This window comes from Melanostigma gelatinosum (genome assembly GCF_949748355.1).
Source record: "Melanostigma gelatinosum genome assembly, chromosome: 23".
NCBI classification, from domain to species: Eukaryota; Metazoa; Chordata; class Actinopteri; order Perciformes; family Zoarcidae; genus Melanostigma; species Melanostigma gelatinosum.
In genome coordinates, this window is record NC_136656.1 from 16,357,651 (window position 1) to 16,378,503 (window position 20,853).

General features: G+C 41.7%; 1 protein-coding gene across 1 annotated transcript in view; it reads right to left on the minus strand.

The window, feature by feature from the left end:
• The window catches only part of sorcs2 (sortilin-related VPS10 domain containing receptor 2), a gene marked incomplete at its 5' end in the record, with an annotated part of 233,961 nt that overhangs the window by 150,500 nt on the left and 62,608 nt on the right, over positions 1 to 20,853 (minus strand). Inside the window, one exon of the mRNA XM_079295420.1 lies at positions 9,927 to 9,994. Within this exon, the coding sequence (XP_079151546.1) occupies positions 9,927 to 9,994 (68 nt within the window). The remainder of the gene's footprint in view (positions 1 to 9,926; positions 9,995 to 20,853) is intronic.

Below are 20,853 nucleotides of genomic sequence, written 5' to 3' on the forward strand. Positions count from 1 at the left end.
AGCTTGTTAGCATGCTAATTAACACGAAACACAGGGTGCAACTGGAGCTGATCATGTCATTAATTTTGCTGATATTTGATCAAAATGCAAAGTAATGTTTGTTAATTGTTTGACCACATGATGGCGCTAGATGTATCAACGTGATTACAATTCATCCTCTGGAGACCATGAATGCATGTACCAAATTTCACTGCCATCCACCCAACATTATTTTACAACAATAATAAGTTGTCAGACTTATCGCGTGATGTCAGCATGCACATTTGAAGGAAATAGAATTTCAAGATTCAAAGTGAATTCATTTCCTAACCCTTCTCTGGGTGTGCCGCTCTGGCCTCATGGTTAAGTCGCTGGAAATGAACAGAAATCTTACGACTATATCTCATGAATGCATAAACTGCCCTACAAATCAGACTCTACCTCTCTGTGAGTTTGTGAAACAATTAGTCTGGATTAAATGTAACCCTCTGCTTCCTAATGGATGGTAACTCATCATTTTGAGCCCTTTTTGGAAGGACAGGTAAATGAGCAAGAAGTTTATTTTGATAAAGTGACAATAACCACAAGTTAAACAAACTGACACACAGATAGCTGGCTGCATCTCTTCTTTCTCTTCTTCTATTCATTAGCAAGGAAAGTGTGAGGAACATAGACACTGCCGGCTTCTGCTCTACCCAAACATAATGAATTATCCATCACTGGAGCAGCTCATTGATCTCTTCTTCTTCATTTTACCTGTGTTTTTCAATCTCTGAAATAATAGATTTAAAGCTATCTTCAGTTTGGGCACAAGTTGTTCTATGTAACTGTAATGCCTCAAAGAGTTATATACCCTTAACTTTCTTTCTGAAGTGGTTCTTCGCAGCATTATATCTGGTTCTATATCAAACACTACTTCTGTTTTGAGAGTAGACGCTCTGCTTTGCATCTTCAGCAGCAAGCTGAGCTCTCTTGTCTTTCTCTCTCACTTTCTCTCTGTGTCTCTCTCACCAAGCTGTACAATCTGCATGGAGGAGGGAAGTGATGAGGTTGTGGAGGAAGGGGTATGGGGAAGCTCTCAGTTTAATTAAGTATTACAGCACCCCACACCATCTGGACCATGGGAGAACCACTGAGAACGAATAGAGACAAGGAAGAACAGAAACAACCTGAGAGGGAAATCAATTAGTGGGAGTGCAGGATGGGGGGGAATGAAACATGCTGTTGATTAAACCCTAAAGCGCATGTTTCTACTTTGTGGTGCTCTCTCCTGGTTTAGTTTGGGGAAATATGATCTGAACCCCAGGGAGGGCTAATCATCAACACGTAATGGTGGTATAATTGTGTGTGTGTGTACATTGTCAAAAATAGTTGAGATCCCAGGGAAGCTGCTTTAAATGAGGGAATACATGTTCGGTATGTAAATTAGGCTAAAGGGACATAGAGCGTATAATTATAGTTTAACGGATGAAATCTAATAATCATTTTAAAGCAAGCGTGTATTACATAACAAATGTAAAGTGATTTTAACAAATGTAAACCTGATAATAATAATAATAATATGTGTATCTGAGTATAGTGCAGTCTGTGTGTAGAAAGTACGGAGAAAGAGGAAGTAAGCAGGGTGTTGGCGTCAAGGGATGGGGAAATAACGGTGGTTGAGAAGAAAAGACACAAAGCACAAAAATTATGAAGGATGAGATCAATAATCATTTCATAAGCAAATGTGTACTAAGTAAAGTGATTAACAACTGTAACTGTGATTATGATAACTAATCTGTGTTAGAAATGTATGAGTGTAGGAAAAGGGGAAGTACAACAGATGTTGAACACCCAGACACGCGCAGAGCTTGATTAAGTAAGCGCCCAGACAGGGAAGTTGGGGTGATTTCCTCATGCACACACACACAAAAGTTTGGTACTTTTCGAAGCACTTGCACCAAATCAATGATGTCATGTTAATCATGGGCTGAGGGAGGACGTGTTGGGGAAGAGGGGGGAGAGACGGGAGAGGCAGCCCAAAAGTGTTATAAAAGAAGTAACTTGCAAACAGCAAGATGGGATTTCTACATGAGCCGTCCAGACGCTCTGAGAAGAAGATACGGACGATCGCCACTGAAGTATTCGAGGACTTCATCTCTGTTCACGGAAAGAAGACCGCTGTTCGTGGACAAAGATTGAAAGACGGAGATTTTCCTCTCCCCACTGCTCGACTTTAACAACTGAACAACGGAGGAACGTGGCAGTCCTAGAAAGACTTTGTACTGAGCCTTGAGGACTGTTGAACGGACTCCGCTGCGGGAGCAGGAGGACCGAGGGTCTGGCCAGACCTTCGCTCCTAAACAACTCCTGCTAAAAAAAGAAAATTAAGATAACGAATCAAGTGTAGTAACATTTTATGTGAGCTGTAGCTTAACCCTTGCTAACGAACTAAATATAACTTGCAATAAATATCTAATCTGCATTTAAAGTAAATTTCTCAAGTGCATTTATTTGCTTAAGTAGTAAAAGTTCCTCGTGGCAGTAAAAAGTTAAATCCATTGTATGTCTAACAACTGAGTTCTGTAAGGTTATCCTAGAGACCGAATCCACTGAACAATCCCTTACGGTTTTAGAAGTAATCCTAGCCGTTAAAACCTAACCTGGCATTTACCAAGAGCACGGATCCAGAAGAGGGAAGCTGCCATAACCGGCGCGACTGGTAGGAGCACCCGGGGCCAGGGTGGCCTCTCGGCCGAGTGCACTCAGACCGGAGGAAGCAGGGTAGACGTCGGGAGTAACGGCAGTTAGCAGAGCCAGGCGAGTTCCCTCGCAAGAACACCAGCTCGACAATCTTTTAATAGAGAGCTGAGTCAGTAAGTAGCCCAGTATCGGGCCAGAAGTACCCCAGGATCTAACATGTACATACACCTATATCTGAAAGGAACTGATTAAGGAAGTGAGAAGGGAGCTGTAGATGTGGTATTAGCCTGCAGCCAAGAAGCCTCAAAGCAAATGCCTAAAAAGATTGAAACAAAGATGAATAATTATTAAACTATTAATACTCAAAGTCAATATATCTCTGTTGCTTGTTTCTCTCAGCATACTGTGGTGGCATACTTATGTTGTTATTCATTTTGACATCCTCATCATTACCATTACCTCATTCTCACTTTAAGCTGAAACCCTTTGACTATCCTCACATAAACCTATTTAAATAACACAGCACTAGCAATTCAACATATTTCCAATTTGTAATTTAGTACAATTTTTACGGGCAAATTGTTAACTCAAGGTTCCCTAACTAGCTTTTTCAAGAGTCTTCATCGGCAGGAGGTTACAGTGAGTGAGGAGGATGTGGCTGTCAACTCAGCTATTCGTAGTTATTATTCAAATGCCTAAAAATTGATGCGTTTACATTTGTTTATGCTGGCATACTTTTTCACTTTTGTAACAAATTACAGTTGTGATGCTATCATGACCCAGTTTCCTCACAGGAAACATCAAAGCCTCAACTTCCATCATCACTTATTATTGTCTCCCTGACTGCTCTGCTTCTTCAATGCAGTTTTGAAGATAAACATACATTTTTACTTCCATTGCACATTGAGTCCATGTGCAGAGAGGAATGGAAGGACAGAAATAGAAGACAGAGGGCGGATGAGGGATGTTGAAGGGTTGATGCCCCCTACTGCTCAGCTTAAAGAAGCCATGGAGGCTCTTTTGATTTGCTTTCCTCTCGTCTTTGCCTTCCAGCGCTCCATGTCCATGTTATCCATGAACAAAAAGTACATATTTATACAAACATGCATGCAGACGCAAATAGACACTTATTAATATACATAACAATACACACAATATACATACAAGTATACTGTACAGTTATACCTTACACTAATGTAGACAAAACACAAATACGAAGCCCATAAAATGACACTCGTAAAAAACTAGACAAAGAATGCAGAGTTTAACATATATGACGGACACATTGTCAACAGGAAGTGTGGTGTGGTAGATCTACTCTACGTGAATGGTAAGTGGATTTGCATTTTTGAGGCGCCTTTCTAGACTTACGACCACTTAAAGCTCTGTACACTCCATACCAACAGTCACCCATTCACACACACATTGATACCCTGATGGCAGAGCCTGCCCATCTAAACTTGTACACACAATTTGTGGTTGATTATCTTGCCCTAGCACACTTCGGCATGGAGCAGCTGGGTATCAACCGCTCTACCACTAAGCCTATGTTGCCCACCTGTTAGTATATGATGGCGGGGTGAACCAAATAAGGGTGGGAGACACCTTGAATATAGTTAAAACAAAAGTTCATAACCACAGTCCTTAGAAGTACTGTTCTGTCAGACATTTCCCACATAATGGAGCCACAAAGCCCTCTGGTGCACTGGCTACTAGCCCCCCTCACATCTTCAAAAGATCTGTGAAGAATTTCAAATACCCCCGGACTTTCACACCAGCACCATCTTTATCAGAGTGTATGATAGCTGTGACAGTAAATGGATTCAAGGATCCTTTATTGTCATTATGCAACACAGGGACGCACAACGGAATTCAGTTGTAGCCCATTTGTAACACAACAAATGCATGACAAGCGAAACAAACAAAAAAAAATAGTACATTCCTGTCATGCATTCTTTTAATTTGCATAATAAGGAATGTAAACAGCAGCAACAAAAACAATTCTCTGGTCAGATAATATGGCCGACTTCTTCACCTTAAAAATCCAACATAAGGAAAACATTGTCCATGAACTTTGACTGGGTTTGAGCACCAAGCATCATGATGTAAAGACAGAGTCCACCTCCTCTCGTCCCACTAGAGTCCTGCTCTCCGTCCTGCTGTCACCCTGTCAAGTGCAGCTTGATCCGGGATCAACGATGGAGCCAAGTCTCTGTGAAGATGTGGGCTCAACAGTCAGTGACCTCCCGATGCTTTCATCCATCTTATTTTTCTGGGACCGGACATCAGACAGCCAGGAAAAGCCTGGGTAGTGGAGCGGCCTTAGGTCCGAGCTGGATTATTTGAGGTTCCACCTCAACTCTCCTCCCTGGGGCAGTTTGCTAATGTTTGGTCCAGGTCTGGCTGGTTGGTCAGCCGTGAGAGGTGATCGCCGCTGCATTTGATCCAGCCGCCACACTTCCTTTTCAGATGTTGATGAATGTATTCTGTTATATGCCATTCGTGATAAATAGGTACAATTTAGCGCTGGGCGGTATACCGGTATATTGGTTTTAATTTCCCGTATGATATAAATTTTTCACACACGGTCATACCGGTGCACAGCCAAAACAACTGCTGTCACTCTTCAACAGGCAGCAGAATATATTGTTCGCCACTAAGAAGGCAATAGTCGGAGCCAGTTGTCTTATGTGTATTGAGAGGGAACTCTAGTCATGGTTATAACTTCATAACACAACAATTAACAACCCACAACTAACGCTCTTTAACAGAGCAGAACACCACGACACAACAGTTTGTGACACAAACAATTTGTAACACTAATAATTGTACATTTATAGAATTACACCACCGAACTGCATGCTGGGTACAGCTCACTAGCTAGCTCGCCCACTAGCACAACAGTCTGCTAACAGCTGGGAGAGGCTCCGTCGCTACAGTAATGCTACATTAAAGAACATAACAGAGCGATGCAGGAGTGAAGCCGAAGGGTCACACATCGCTTGAAGAGGCAAGAAAAACAAGCGGTGGACACAATAACGATCCAGCGCCGCAAGGACATGGTCCCGCTACAGACAGTCGAGAGAGACTCGAAGCAATGATTAAAACACTGGATTCAAGGTACGTCTTACTGGGGCGACAATACTTCAGCCAAACTGCTATCCCAACATTATAAGAACAAACGAGCACACCCACATGACATTAACATGTTGTTTATATTCTATGTACTCCTGACAGTAGAGTAAGCCTCTATATAAACATATATAAAAACACAGTCAAGGAAAAAAAAATACCGTGAAACCGGCAGAATCTTAAAAAATACCGCAATACACATTTTTGGTCGTACCGCCCAGCACTAGTACAACTGTAAACTTTAAAAGCAAAAATGACGATGTTAATACTTTTAACATCTGGAATTTTGATGGTTCACTTTGAATGCAGATAATCAATATTCTTTGAGGATGAAGCTTTAAGACAACATTTTAATCAACATCTAAAACACCTGGATTCAAGCCATTGTAAAGGACACTTCAATATATTTCAGAAGCCTCTTAAACTTGGTTTAGCTATTTTGATGAAATCCCTAACTTCAACAAAGATCAGGATATTATGTGACAATCATTACTGGTAAACACTACATTCCATCCATCAAATCACAAACGAATGCCACTGATTGCCTGATATTTGAAGCTCTACGTATATTTCTAAATAAGAAATGCTTGCACTGAGGATTCAAAGTGAAAAAAGTGCACATCTGCTCCTCTAAGTTTGAGGAACTCATTGTGGGTCTTATGTTCAGCCATCCTCTTTCTTCCATCTTCCATTGCCAGAAACTCTTAACAGCTTTACATTCTATCTTTGGACAAATAATGGAAAATAATAATTCCTCTACATTAGTGCCCAAATGTTTTCCCCCTGGAGGGCCAAGACTGAAACTCAATAGTGGGTCACGGGCCAAAAGCAAACACGATTGTATGGTTTCATTAAAATTAAAAGTTCCATTACAGAATGAGAACCGTTTATTTGCCAAAGTATGTTGCTCATACAAGGAATTGGACTAGGTGGATGGTGCATAACATCAAACAATCAACACAGTGCAAAATACAAGACATGATTTAAAAATAGAAACATATTGAAATTTACAATAAAATATAAAAATACACTGGGATGGGTGGTACAGAGGCATGAGCCCCATAACCTGGTCGTTGATCAAGGCTGTTGTTGTTTGTGATTTTCAGGGAAAGGCTCACATGATAGAGGCGTGACGAATTAGGGAAGGACACGTCGTGACTGCTAAGAACCAATCAAGTAGTGAACGCGGGTGTGGGCGTCATCGTTTCCTAACTTATGCGTTTACGAGCATCCACATGAAGAGGTAACTCCGGAGTTTTCAAATCTATCCAAACGTTTTTTAGATTATGATATAATCTAAAAAAAGATTCTATCACGCAGGTTATCAATGCTCTCAGAGATGATTTCATTACTTTCATTACACAAAGTGCTTGTGGATTGTCTAACATTTAGGGGTGTCACAATTTTGATTCTCAGTCAAAAATGGATTGAAATGAGCTTCAAAACTTCAAAAAAGGCAACAAAGTGGGATGTTTAAGGATGTCACAGTAAAGAAATTGGCTCAACGGCACGATATTCGATATCGTTACTAAATTGAACCTGATTTTAGTGCTTTATAAATAAACTCTATTGTTAGGCTATTATATTATTGTACCCAAAGCTGAAAAATGTTCAACTCTCTCAACCAGAAACAACGAATGTGTAGCACTCATCGCAGCGCCTCATCATGTAAACACATGGGTTGTGCCAGTTGCTTGCCATCCCCTCGATTGGCTTGTCAATAGTCCGGCATTGCAGTTGTAGACAACCGTCTACAGTTGCCCATGTGTCAAGTGTGGTACAACCGCCATGTCATGACAGAATTTTAATTTCAATTTCAATTGATTATTGTACAGCCCAAAATCACAAATTTGCCTCAGAGGGCTTTACAATCTGTACACATACGACATCCTCTGTCCCGGAACCCTCACATCAGAACAGGAAGAACTCAAAACCCCTTTAACGGGAGGAAAGAGGAAGAGACCTGAGGGAGAGCAACAGAGGAGGGATCCCTCTCCCAGGATGGACAGAAGTGCAACAGATGTCCTGTGTACAGAATGAACATAACAGAGCTAGACAATGACAGAGTGACAGCGAATGACAGCTGTGCAGTACTATGACCTCACATGGCTAAATCACAATCTTCTACCTGAGGTACATGTTCACTTGCGTACTTCAACGACAATCATAAACTGTCTGGGAAAGTGGTCCATGAGTTGCCACTCCAAAACAGAGCCATTGTCATGAGACAAGTTCGAGGGATGTTTGGAGCTCTAATATCAGCCATATTATAGTCCGGCTCCTTGGGTCAGCCATACAGACTGAAGGACAGAATGATAGAAGATTCAGCACTGATTCCAAAGCCCGGGGACACAACTCTCCACAGCACACTGACAAACAGAGACATGGCACGAAGTCTGCTTATAGTTATGATTGAAGGAACAAGTTCACACCATAGTGCATGGAGCAGTGCAGGGTTTTCTCTGAAATAAGTATTGTTTACACTTTGGACAAACATGAATTTGTACTCATTGACCTTCATGACATATGCAGGTTCTTCAACAAGCCTTAGTTTATACCGACTCAACAAAAAGGGTCATTTGTCAGTTCCTTCCAATGACTTATATCGTTTTTCCAATATGTTTTCTGCACCCCTCAATTATATGGTTTGTGATCTGGAAAGGTTAGTGAAACTAAAACACAGTTTGATGGCCTTCGTGTTTAAATGAGATGGGGTGCTGTGGCCCAGTGGATGGAGCTGGTCGTCCTTTAACCAGAAGGTTCGTGGTTAAGTCTCCGGTTACTACTATCTACATGTCCAAGTAGCCTTGAGCCTGTCAGTTTCATATGAATAAATGCACATAGACATGCCTGAGTGCTACATACAGGACTTATACAATCCAAAGAATTGATGGACATACAAACCTCTGTAAAACGTTCCCCTCTCTGTGCTGTTACGTTTCCCCCAGTGTGAAACCTGACATGTTGATCTACACCACCTGACAGAGCAAGATGGCAAACCCATTCATCTTGCCCCTTCTTCCTTGTTTGATGCTACAGCCCAGGGATTCAAAGCATACAGGCCAGTGGATTGTGGCTGTCCACACACCACCAACTGACAACAACAAGGTACTATGAGGTACACTCCTCACATAATACCAACCACAACGTGGGCAGAGGTCCTCTTGCAAAAACATGCTCATTTCTTGGCAATTTCTGCTTTTTGGACATTGATGCCAACTGGCAACTTTTTCAGTCTCTGCCAATTTAGGTTGAATTCAGATTGAAGTTCTGAAGTGGGCTGTCCAGTGGGGAATCTGCAGCATTATATATACACTGCAAAAATTAAAACATTAACAGGGGAAGGAGAAAAATAGGCTTTGTACATTCTTCATATCTGTCCTTCAGGAGGACAGGCAGTCAGCGCTAATGAGAGGCCGGAGCTTTACAGTCATGGAGCCCTCAGTGAGGTGAATGGCATTAACTAAGTACCACAATCAGACCTGTTTGCCATGTGTGAATGCCTTCTAATTTTAGCCAGTGTCATGAGCCCTGTTTTATCTACGTTTTCATTCGCATTTGAATATATTTAAGTTTCTTCCACACCCTTATCTGGAAGGTCAGGCTCAACTACATAGCAGTCCCCAAGGAGCTGGTAGCTCGATGCAGAATACAGAGGGCATTAATAATACATGAGCATGTCTGTAAGAGTGCAAGATATACTTGTTGTGAAGTGGAGTGGAATGGATGCATTGCCTTTCCCGCCGCTCAAAGCAAGTGACGTGTGAAGTATTTTGGTGAAAGGCAGCGTTGCTCTGCCAGCCAGACTTGACCCCTATCCCTGGCACTGCCGGTGCCCGCCGTCCTGCCCTATGCCATGCTGATATGCTATCTGCCCAAACAGATGCCTACTTTGGCCTCGCAGCGCCACTCTCCGGTCTACCACTTGACCAGCAGCTACCTGCTGATGTTTTGACTGCCCTAGCGCTCTGTATCACTCTTTGATGAAGCACAGCGGAGAGATAACCGAGACCTCCACTGACCTCGCTGTTAAAGGGAAGCTGCTTGCCGGTGAAAGGTCTGCGTGAGTCTGGGACAAACATGACATTAAAGACATCCAGCAAGAGCAAACATGGTGTAAATGTTTCGCCTACCTCCACAGTGAGCTCTCCAGCACCTTGGTGGAGTCAGCGTGGTAGTACTTGGTGAGTATCAGGATGACCTGTAACACAAGGTGGAGGAGAGAGATACATGTAAGCTACTACTGAAGAAGATGACTGGTTAGTGCTGTGGTTCTTAGTAAGGAGCGGGTCCTCCAAGGAGTGTGTAGTGTGTGGGAACAATAAAGAAACATGAGTGCCCTGATGCTAGGATAGCTATATTGCTAACCTGAAGCTAAAGCACTCACCTTGACTTGTTTTCCTACTACTTTCCTTAATATTGTTAAAGACTGATGAACATGAATCCATCTCCGCAACAATGGGCATGACAGAACCAGTTTGAGAGCGACTGGGTTAGGAATGAAATCAGGGCCGTCGCCAGGCTTTTCAATGACTTATCAAAGACACCAACAACCACTGAAGCAATGTTGAAGCACATGAAAAAGCATTTTTATTCATCTGGATATGTTTCTATTGCAACTTACATACATACAACTGCTCAATCAGATTTGTATTATTTATTTCAAAAGCTTTGTGTTTTAGTTTCCCTAAATATATAAAGATATGCATTTCCATGTCTGAACTTATCCGACTGTCTGAATACATTTACAAACATTTTTAAAGCTTTTAATTTAAAGCATTCACAATTGCCATTGATCTCCAACGCTAACTGACAATACGAACAGCTGTTACTTGGGCTAATGTTCCGCTGAATATTGTGCAGTGGTAAATTGAACAAAAGTGATTCCTGCAGTTGAGCTGCAGTGGAAACATACACGACTCATCCTGCTGTGTCTTTAATCGCTTCACAATGTCTCAAGTTAGTGGTCTGGAGTCTTTGGACGCGTTAGTAAGAGAGCGACCTGGCAAAGAATGGAGCGTTTGTTCATAATTTGTTGCGCTGTTTCCACGGACCGTTCAGTTGTTGAGAGGACACAGTGTCGGAGTGGCAGAGTTTATGATGTGGGCACTCTGTCTGAGGAGACGGAGCAGCAGAGTACGAAGGGCAGTGTGTGTCAAAGTTACTAGTTTGCCATACTATTTAATAAAACCCAAACTAACATGTTCAAGAGCTCCTACTGTAATGTGAGTTACGTTTTCCAACTTATTTTTGTAGGAATATTGTTACAGTCTCATTTCTCATCATAATCATTGTCAACCTCACTGGCGACTAGCTTTTCTTTCATCCGTTTTAACTTAGTACCTGTTCATTAATTTATATAGAAATAGAACACCCTTGCTCTAATTTTAGGGCAGAGCATCAAATTGGATTCACGAAAAAACCCTTTGGCTGCATCCACAATTCCATTCTCACATGCTATGTTTCAGAATTGTGTAGATTGATCCATTTTTGTGTGTATAGAATGGAGGAAAAAATGTAATACAGCATAAATACTGCAGTACTACTGCAAATAAATAAATATGTGAATACTTTAATCAGTGGGGTTTCCCTCACCATTGTGTTACCTTCTTTGGCAATCGATAGTGAATTAACAAACATGTATTTGAATGAAAACCTTGATGTTTGCCACTTTAAGATTCTATAACATTTCTGATGTTTAAGATCTTAAAGGAAGAAACAGATTTAAGCAGCAAGACTTTAGGGAAGGCTTTTAATTAGCAGGTATGTCTTATAGTGCCATTGGTCTGTCAATAGATCTGCATACGTGTTTGGCCAAGATTTAATCGAATCTTTCTTCTCCATTTATATTCCAAGCCAAGGCAGCCATGACTGGAGAGAGAGAGCTGACACAGGGCTGCCCCCATTGTTACTCCTCGTCTCCTTTGTGCAAGCCAGATTATATATTAAGTTTAAACTCATCTTTCTTGGGCGTATTTGATTATACAATCTAAAATTTACAGTGAGTTTCTTTTTAGGGCTTTGCGTCACAAAAGAATGAAATAAATAACGATGCAGCCTCTGATCCACTCTACAGGCATGGGGTGTGTGCCCTGGACCTACATGGTCCAGGGCACACACCCCATGCCTGTAGAGTGGATCAGAGGCTCTTGTCTTTCATACTTCTGAGCACTCCTTTTCTTGACAGCTAGGTCTGCTGGGATTTGTGTTGCCATGGCAAGATTGCCAGTGGGTCAGGCAGTGGGGGGGGGGGGGGGGGGGGGAAATAAAGCACAGCCTGATACTACATCATTATGACTCCTTTACGCTGCATCTTTCCTTGAACATTTTAGTCTTTGTATCCTCTGAGAAAATGAAAGACAGATATTCAAGAGCTAAATATTTGCTTGCTTTCATTGTAGTATAGAAGATTTGCTGTCTGAATTAGTAAGATATCTGGCTGTACCTCCAAACATTTTCTGAACTATATTTTCATCCTGTCACGTAAACAAAGTCCTGTCACGATATATAGCCTGATCAAATCTAGCATGTAGTAGTGTAAAGGCTTTCAAGTTGCCCTCTTGTGTTAGGAGAGACCAGACAGCATGTAGCATCAATTAGTATTCAAAAAGAAAACCTCAAGACCGTCCACTGAGGCGGTGCTGGACTTGAACTGTATCTTAAAAGAGTTTTCTTCTGCACAAAGCTTGGTTAAAGCAGAAAACCACAGCTGGGGACATACATCTCTTGGCACTTCAACTCAGCAACTCAAACTCAGAAGTTCCAACCCTGGTGGAACTTGGCTTCCAATGATGTATATTGAGTCCAAAGAAACGGAACAGAGAACATTTTCTGGAGCAGCAGCCTGCTCACCAGGGCTGATAACAAGCTTTGTAACAGCTCTAACACATGCAGTGACAGCAAACATCCTGAGTTTTCTCTGCCTCTACCTGTCATGAAACTCTCTTTGCTGATGAGGAATTAGACAGTATCCAGATCTGAACGAGCCACTGTTTGAGTGTTCTACAAGTGGTCATTGGCCTGCTATGACTACACTGGTATGTCTGGTAACAGGCTGTCCGCCTCTGCACAGCTGTCCTTCTCCTAATGAGATACTGACCCTATAGCCTGACCCTATACCGTACAGTAACAGCACTGGTCCCTTGATTTAAGGATTAGATCTACCCTGCTGCACACTTTCTTTAGATTTAGCTCAGTGGCTCAGTGGAAAACAGGGTCGTCTTTGGGCAAGACACTTGCCACAATTGCCTACGGTGTGTGTATGTGCTGATGAGCAGGTGGCCCTTGCATGGTCGCTCATATCATCAGTGTATGAATGGGTGAATGATGACATGTAGTGTTAAACAGCTTGGAGGGGTCGGAAAGATTAGAAAAGCGCTGTACAGAACATTACCATTTGACCATTTAAAGACCCAGAGAAGGGAAACCCAGGGAGTGTCAGGATCCCTGTCAGACCAGACACCTCCCATGGCCACACAGCTACAGACACTTCAGTTAAGTACCTCCTGCGAGCTGACACACCAGACCCAGATCCCACTAAGAGATCTGGGCAGTATTTGAACCCTGGTTCTCCAGACCTGTGTTGTCAGTCTGTACAGTCTTCATGCCAGAACAGTCATCATACAGGCTTCATTCCTGAACCAGCTTCAACCCGGTACCGTCTTCATTCCTGAACCAGCTTCAACCCGGTACCATCTTCATTCCTGAACCAGCTTCAACCCGGTACCATCTTCATTCCTGAACCAGCTTCAACCCGGTACCGTCTTCTGCTGATCTGCCTGCCCTCCAGTGTTGATCCACGGGAATCACACCGTCGATCTGCCTGCAACCCTGTGTCGGACCAAGGGATCCACACCGTAATCCTGCCCGTCTTCCAGTATCGGTCCACGGAGAACCACACCTCCGATCCTGCATGCTCTACCTTATAAAATAAAGTATTTCCTTTCCTCAATTGCTTCAATTATCTCTTGTTATATGGCAAATACAAAAATCCCCATCAAATCCCTGTATTTTCTCTTCAGTAAAAGGGTTTCAAATGTTTGATAACTCAAAAATAACTTTCAAAAATCCATCCAAACAAATGAGACTTTGAGTGAATCCTAGCCACACCAGTCATATAAAATTGCACTTCCCCCTTTATGGATTGTACGAGGTAACCCAGCAATACGGAGAGAGACAGGAAGAGATCTCTGCGGGCAACAACTTGTTTTTATCTCCAAAACAATGTGGCTAAGGTTTAATTAATCCAAGGGAAATGTTGCAGATTTTCAAGTACATCCTGGAGCTCCCACTCACCTGTAGGCTAAACAGAGCCAGGTGAACGTTTCCCGTTCTTCTCTCCCTCGTCTTCCTCCGAACCCATTAACAGGTGAGGGAGGTGTGTGTGGTGCCAACAGTACTCTGTAGCTCTGTGGCGCGCTAAAATAAATGCTAATTATAGATCCAACAGATACGGAGCAGCATTAGCATTCATTTTTACTTGAGTTTGTAGCCACCGAAAAAACATGTAAATTGACCATGAGTTTGGTGCTGTACAGGTAGTGCACAGAAGGTTTAACCAAGCTGCTAAACACAGCTGCTAGCTACTGCTGCTCATTAATATTGTAGGCCAAAGAATCTTAACAATAATCCAAAGAAGCTAGAAGCCTTTGTGGAGTGTAACTGCAGAATTAGGTGATGCATCAACTGTTTACACACAAATATTGATTAGTGCCGCTGAAGAGCATGTTGTGATTAAACCCGGAACGAACAATTATTTGAATTATTGATTACTCTGCCTTTTATTTTCTTGATTAAACAAGGAATCATTTGGTGTTCAAACTGTCACAAAGTTGTGAAAAATAATCATAATGGTGTAAACGTGAGCTTCGCCTACAAATAGTAAAGATGAATGGAAATATTGTGGCCATTATCATACTGTTCTGTGCAGATAACACGTTGTTTATGTGTGATTTTATATTGAAAGATGAACTACTGGACATATCTGGTTTGTGAAATGGGAGAAAGACACCTGTGTCCTCCCCCACATCCCTCGTATGTCTGAATGTTGAGTGTGGGGGATCTGGTGGAAGATAATGAACGGAGAATGAAAGTGAAACAGAGGACGGACGGCTGCCAGGGCCCAGTGAAGCACATGCAATTTTGTGTTTATTCTGTGTTTATATATATAGTTCATATTTGGGGGGGGGAGGGTTAAATTAATTTGAAGCTTGATAAAGCTTGATATTATACATTTATTTACAATTGTTTTTCATACATTATACTACTTCTGTGAACCTCAGACTCTGGTAAACCCATTTCAAGCACCAAAACAATTCGTCCACATGGGAGATTTAAAGAATTTTCATCTTTTAGGCCAAATTCTGTCTCCACAGTGCTCGAGGACAAATGGGCGCCTCAGTGCAGAGAGTGCTGAGATCCATCTTGCCGTCCCAGTGATGTGTTAGAAAAGCAGCTCCACGTAAAAATGTCATCCTCTACAGCCTCTAACAGCTTGCATCCTTCTTCTGACACAAAATACATATAGCCTGCTGGTTACAAGTAAACCCTGAATACAATATCAATCTGTAATTATAGCTCTCTAAATGTGTAACACATCCTCTGTCTTGTGCATGACAAGAGAAGGGTAAAGAAACTGTGCTCTGAAAGTCATCAGCCCCTTGAGAATGAAGTATTCATCGCGCATCCAAATGATGTCAATCAAATATTCTGCCTGTCTATCCCCATGTAGAGTCTTCAAGGCCTAAGTTCTGCTCAATTGTAAAATCATATTTCTGTGTGGATAAAGTGGACAGGGCGAGGATGTATTCGGCCATAAGTCACTGCTGGCAGGAGGCAGACAGAGCGTTTATTTGGCACCATCACACATCGCTGCATTGACCAAACTGCTGAACGGCACAGAAGCCAAACTCCTCTATCAGAGCAGTGTGTTAAGACTACAGCTTGGCAGCTTCTACCTACAGCTTATTGGACTAAAGGGCAAAATTGGCACGGCGTATTCAACTGGAGAGTTCAGAAAAACTCTCCTCTTTTAAGAAATGGCATTCTGTAATTCAATGCAAACACATCACAGGTCCACAGGTAAGAAGTCAACAACTATCAGAAAACATGTCATGCTAAATTCGAAAAAGTCTGGGAGCTCAATTATTTTATGAGCAATGACAGAAAAAATGTCTCTGCATGCTATGTTGTTTCAAATTACACATTTTAAGGAAGCTTGTGATGAACTAGCTGACCTCATCAAACTGTTGGAGAGGAAATATCCTTCTATTGTAGCCTCCTTGTAATACTACGACCACATAATAGCCACTGTGGGTTTTGTATTTGTAAGCTAGTGGACAATGGGCCGAATGGCTTTTATTGGGGAAAAGTCAAGAGGGCGGTCAGGACCCACAGATGACTTCATAGAGAAACTACAAGAGACCCATTGAGAGTCAAGCTCACAGCTGAGCTTCTCATGAACTCCAGCTTGACAACTGCTGTTTGTCCCAGAGACATTCCTATCAACTGTGTGCTATAATTCAGCCATTGAGGAGACAGAGGGAGAAAGCTTTACAGAAAGGAAGGGACTGGGGTGAAATAAAGACTTCGAGACAAACTCCGAGGCTCTCCAGAAAGAATGCAGTCATTCATCTTTAAAGCGAAAACAGGGAAATACATGTATTTGAAAGTGTGTGACACCCCCTCCTCATCCCTCCCTGCACATTCTCCAGGAACAGACCACACACATCAATAACTAATCACAGTGTGTAATAAAAGGGAGGAGCAAATTTTTTTTATTTCCCCCCCAAAAGAGACAAAGAACAAAAGTAAATTCCATAGCGATTATATTTGGGGAATGAGAGTTTGACGCCATCTTTGTGTGTGTGTGTGTGTGTGAGAAAGATAGAGTAAAAAATCTCTCTCTCTATATATATATATATATATATATATATATATATATACATATATATATATATATATATATATATATATACATATATATATATATATATATATATATATATATATACATATATATATATATATATATATATATATATACATATATATATATATATATATATATATATATATATATATATATATATATATATACATATATATATATATATATATATATATATACATATATATATATATATATATATATATACATATGTATATCACACACACACATGAATACAGAGAACAAAATTATGGAGATGCACATACTCTAGTGCATGAAGCCTTTCACTTTGTATATTATATGGGCACACCATGAGAAAAAGACTTCTCTGATCTAAATATCTGCAAACTAAGATGCTTGGAGAGCAAAAGTTAGATAACAGTGGATTTTCAAACCATGTCAGTGGGCATTAGTATGAATGATCTGTCCAGAGCTTCTACATGACAATCAGGTTAAACGTTACAATGAATGCTTCACACGACAGTCTAAAGTTACAGAAGAACTTAAAATGAAAACAGTGTTAAATTAAAGTGTTCAAGTAACAGCAAATGGCACTACTGTTTAGTTAACTTTCATGTAAGTCCAAATACAATCAGCAGGACACTGTAGGGAGTTGAACCCCATCCCAGTAAACTGACAGTCTGTTATGTTACAAACACTGAAGCGCATTCACACACATTCATCTTCTTAATGATCTTTAAAGGCTTACATTTATGATTGTATCGGATGTACACTCAAAACATTTGAGGCTTAAGACCTGGCAACATGATCTTGCTACGCTGCTGGTCTACGCAGGAAATATCTCACTCGTGCACGCAGAGTGTGACGGTCACAGAAATGCATGGCCGCGTCACCCAGAGTCCTGCTAGTACCCTCGACGTGCGTGAAGTTGCGAGGGCCCGATCAATGCTGCTCGCAGCTTTAATTATTTTTATTTTTTGTAAAATAAATAAATTAGGGGCGACCGTGGCTCACACTGGGTTAAGAGGGTTGTCTGGTCAACGGTTCGATCCTTGACTGGGACGTGTCCTATGCCGGTGTCCCTGAGCAAGACACTGAACCCCTAACGGCTCCCCGGGCACCTGTCATGGGCAGCCCACTGCTCCCTATATACAGGGATGGGTCAAATGCAGAGACAAATTTCCCCTTCCGGGATCAATATAGTATAATATAAAAAGAATAAACTTTTAGAGAAGTAACAATTAAGCATTATTGTCTTAATCCAAAGTCAAAAACCCTTACTGGTTATCAAAAACACATGTGGTGCCTCTACAACCCTACCCTTGCTTGCTCAGGCAGACACATACACACACCTATATAAAATAAAGTGCTTAAATCATCCAAATAGTTCCCCATTATCCTCAATGGCCGCCCTAATGGGATAGGACGCCAGCCCCACTGACTCAAATCTGGTAGAAGTCGTTCTTTGACCATGTTCTTTATCTGAGGCTGTGACCTGCACACTCGTTGCCATTTCAACAGTAGTTTAAGATTGCCACCGTTCATTAAACTGCTCAGGCAGAGAAGAGAGAAGGGGAATTACATGGACCTTCTGCTCTGTCCACACAGAAAGCTCCTGAGTCCGTATACTTATGTGGAATGTTAGGGTAATTATTTCAGCTTTGTTATTCTTTTCTATTCTTCACATACAATTTCTGAAGATTTTCTAATTTTGTCAATGATTAGGCCTGGACTCTGTATGTCATGATACAGATGTTGCAGTTTAACAGACTACCTCAATACGTTTCAGTCTGATTAACAGTAAGTATTGAAAGTAGTCTGCAGCTGCTTAAGTAAACTGCATCTCAGTTGTACAATGAGACAGAACTAGAATCATCTTTTTTATGAAAGCAGTTGATGAAAAGAGCAGGATATGAACCTTGTAACTTGTTTTTTGCAAACTACATTTGAAACATGTTTAAATAATATTTTGGGCTCTCACTAGAATGTATTCAAAATGGTGACTGAGAGAAAAGGCCGTTGTTTCTATGGTAACTCTGGAAATGTTATTTGACCTTGAATGGTATGGTTGATGTTAGGATAGGTTGTTGGGCAACAAGTCTTACATAGGACATAGAACTTTAAAAAATACGAAGATATTTATTTAATTTAAATGTAAAACAATTTTTTTGAAATGTATTTTTCTAAAATATTTAGAATTTTTAAATGACAAATAGATAGGCCTACTGTCAATTCAGGAACATCATGACAACCTAAATTAAACATAGTGAGAGAGTGCAGTCGCTTTGCTGCTTGCTCTTGCCTCTGCTTGCCTCTGCTTGCATTTTCTTGCATTTTCTTGCTTCAATTTGCCAGATATATCACATATATCTTGCCAGATATATCACATATATCACTCTTCAACATTTTAGTGAAGACAAATCCAGAAAGTCGTCGAGCTATTTGGATTGTTGGCTACTGCTAACTAGCAGCTAAGCTAAAGCTAAGTAGCAGCAAGATGCCTCCCTTCTCCACGGATGACTACTACAAACTCCTACAGAAGATTGCAGTCTTGGAAACAAAAATCTACAGACTAGAAGTAAACGCGGAAGTAAATGGACTGTGTGGGAATGATACCACTCTACCATGGCCTCAAAACACTGGACAAATGCAAGCTAAGACACAGCTAACTAGCATAACCAGGCCTACCAAGAAACAGGAGGAGAGAGCAGATAATGAATCTTATGCGACTGACTGGCCTGCACTAGCACACGGGCAGAACTCCTCCTCAACCCCTGCACCCAGACGGACAAAGCCAAGGACAGCTAAGGAAAGTAAAACCAGCAAAATACCTCCACAACAACCAAGCCTACAACTTCAAAACAGATTTGCTCCATTGTCGCAGGATCATAAATCTCCATCTGATGACCTGGATAAGCAGCTATCTCCTCAAAGCAGGGTAAGAACTGAGAGTAAATGTGAGAAAAGGCCGCAGGCAAAGCGAGTGACTGGGCCTGAGACTCTGATTGTTGGTGACTATGCTGTAAAAGATGTCAGAAAACTGTGCAGCCAGAACACCAAAATACTCTGCTTTCCGAAAGATATGGTCTCTGACACGAGAGACAAATTCCTGGACATCGTGGCTGACTATCCCACAGCGAAAAACATCATCGTGCATACAGGAAGCTGTGATATTGTGAAACAACAGTCTGAAGTTCTAAAGCGAGACTTTATTGATCTGTTAAACACAGTCAGCTCTGTCAAGGCTGAGGTGTTTATCAGTGGCCCTCTCCCACCAGTCAGAGGAGGAGATGAAGGATTCAGCAGGCTGTTTGCACTGAACAGATGGCTGTCAACTGCATGTGCTGACCATTCAGTACATTTTATCAACAATTTCTACCTTTTCTGGGAGCGCAGACATCTTTTTGCAGCGCATGGAATTTGCCTGAACACGTCAGGGGTAAAACTGTTTACCTCTAACCTATTTTTCTCCCTGCGTCACCCGTCTGTCCCTACTGCCAAGGACAAGATACAAGAGGAGTCTAAACAAGAGATAACCACACAGCATCGCCATGGAGACCTTACGGGAAGGATGCCCCCGCCTAACGACAGCCAAAAGGAGGAGTCTCCAACCTCATCATCAGGGACCGCCTTCGCCTCCGATCTCCCACTTTCCACACCCTTCCCAGACGAGGAGTCGTTACCTCCCTCCCCAGCACCTACTTCCACCCCCCAAATTCCATCCAGGTCCCTTTCCTCTCTCACACTCTCCCCATCCTCCCCCCACCTGGAGTTCACTGACCACATGAAAGAGCTGGTCATTGCTGGGACCAAACACACTCCTCGCCACACTCCTCGACGGTTCCACAACCATCTTCTGTCTCCCCTACATGATAACGGAAATAATTGATATCTTCTGGGTCCAGGCTACAAGGCTAATGACACCAATGACTCTCTCCAGGAAAAGTCGGGGCCCTGTATGCAGCTAGCCGCTTCAATTCCTGTCCTGCAAGTTTATAGAAAAAGAAAGGTGAGGCTGCGAAGAAACAATAGTAAACATGCTAACTTATCAAACTTAGCATACATTCCTCGTCAGCCTGTCCAAATAAATTGGGCAAAGAAAGCTTTAACCACATTAAACTTAGCTTTATTAAATGTCAGGTCTCTGTCAG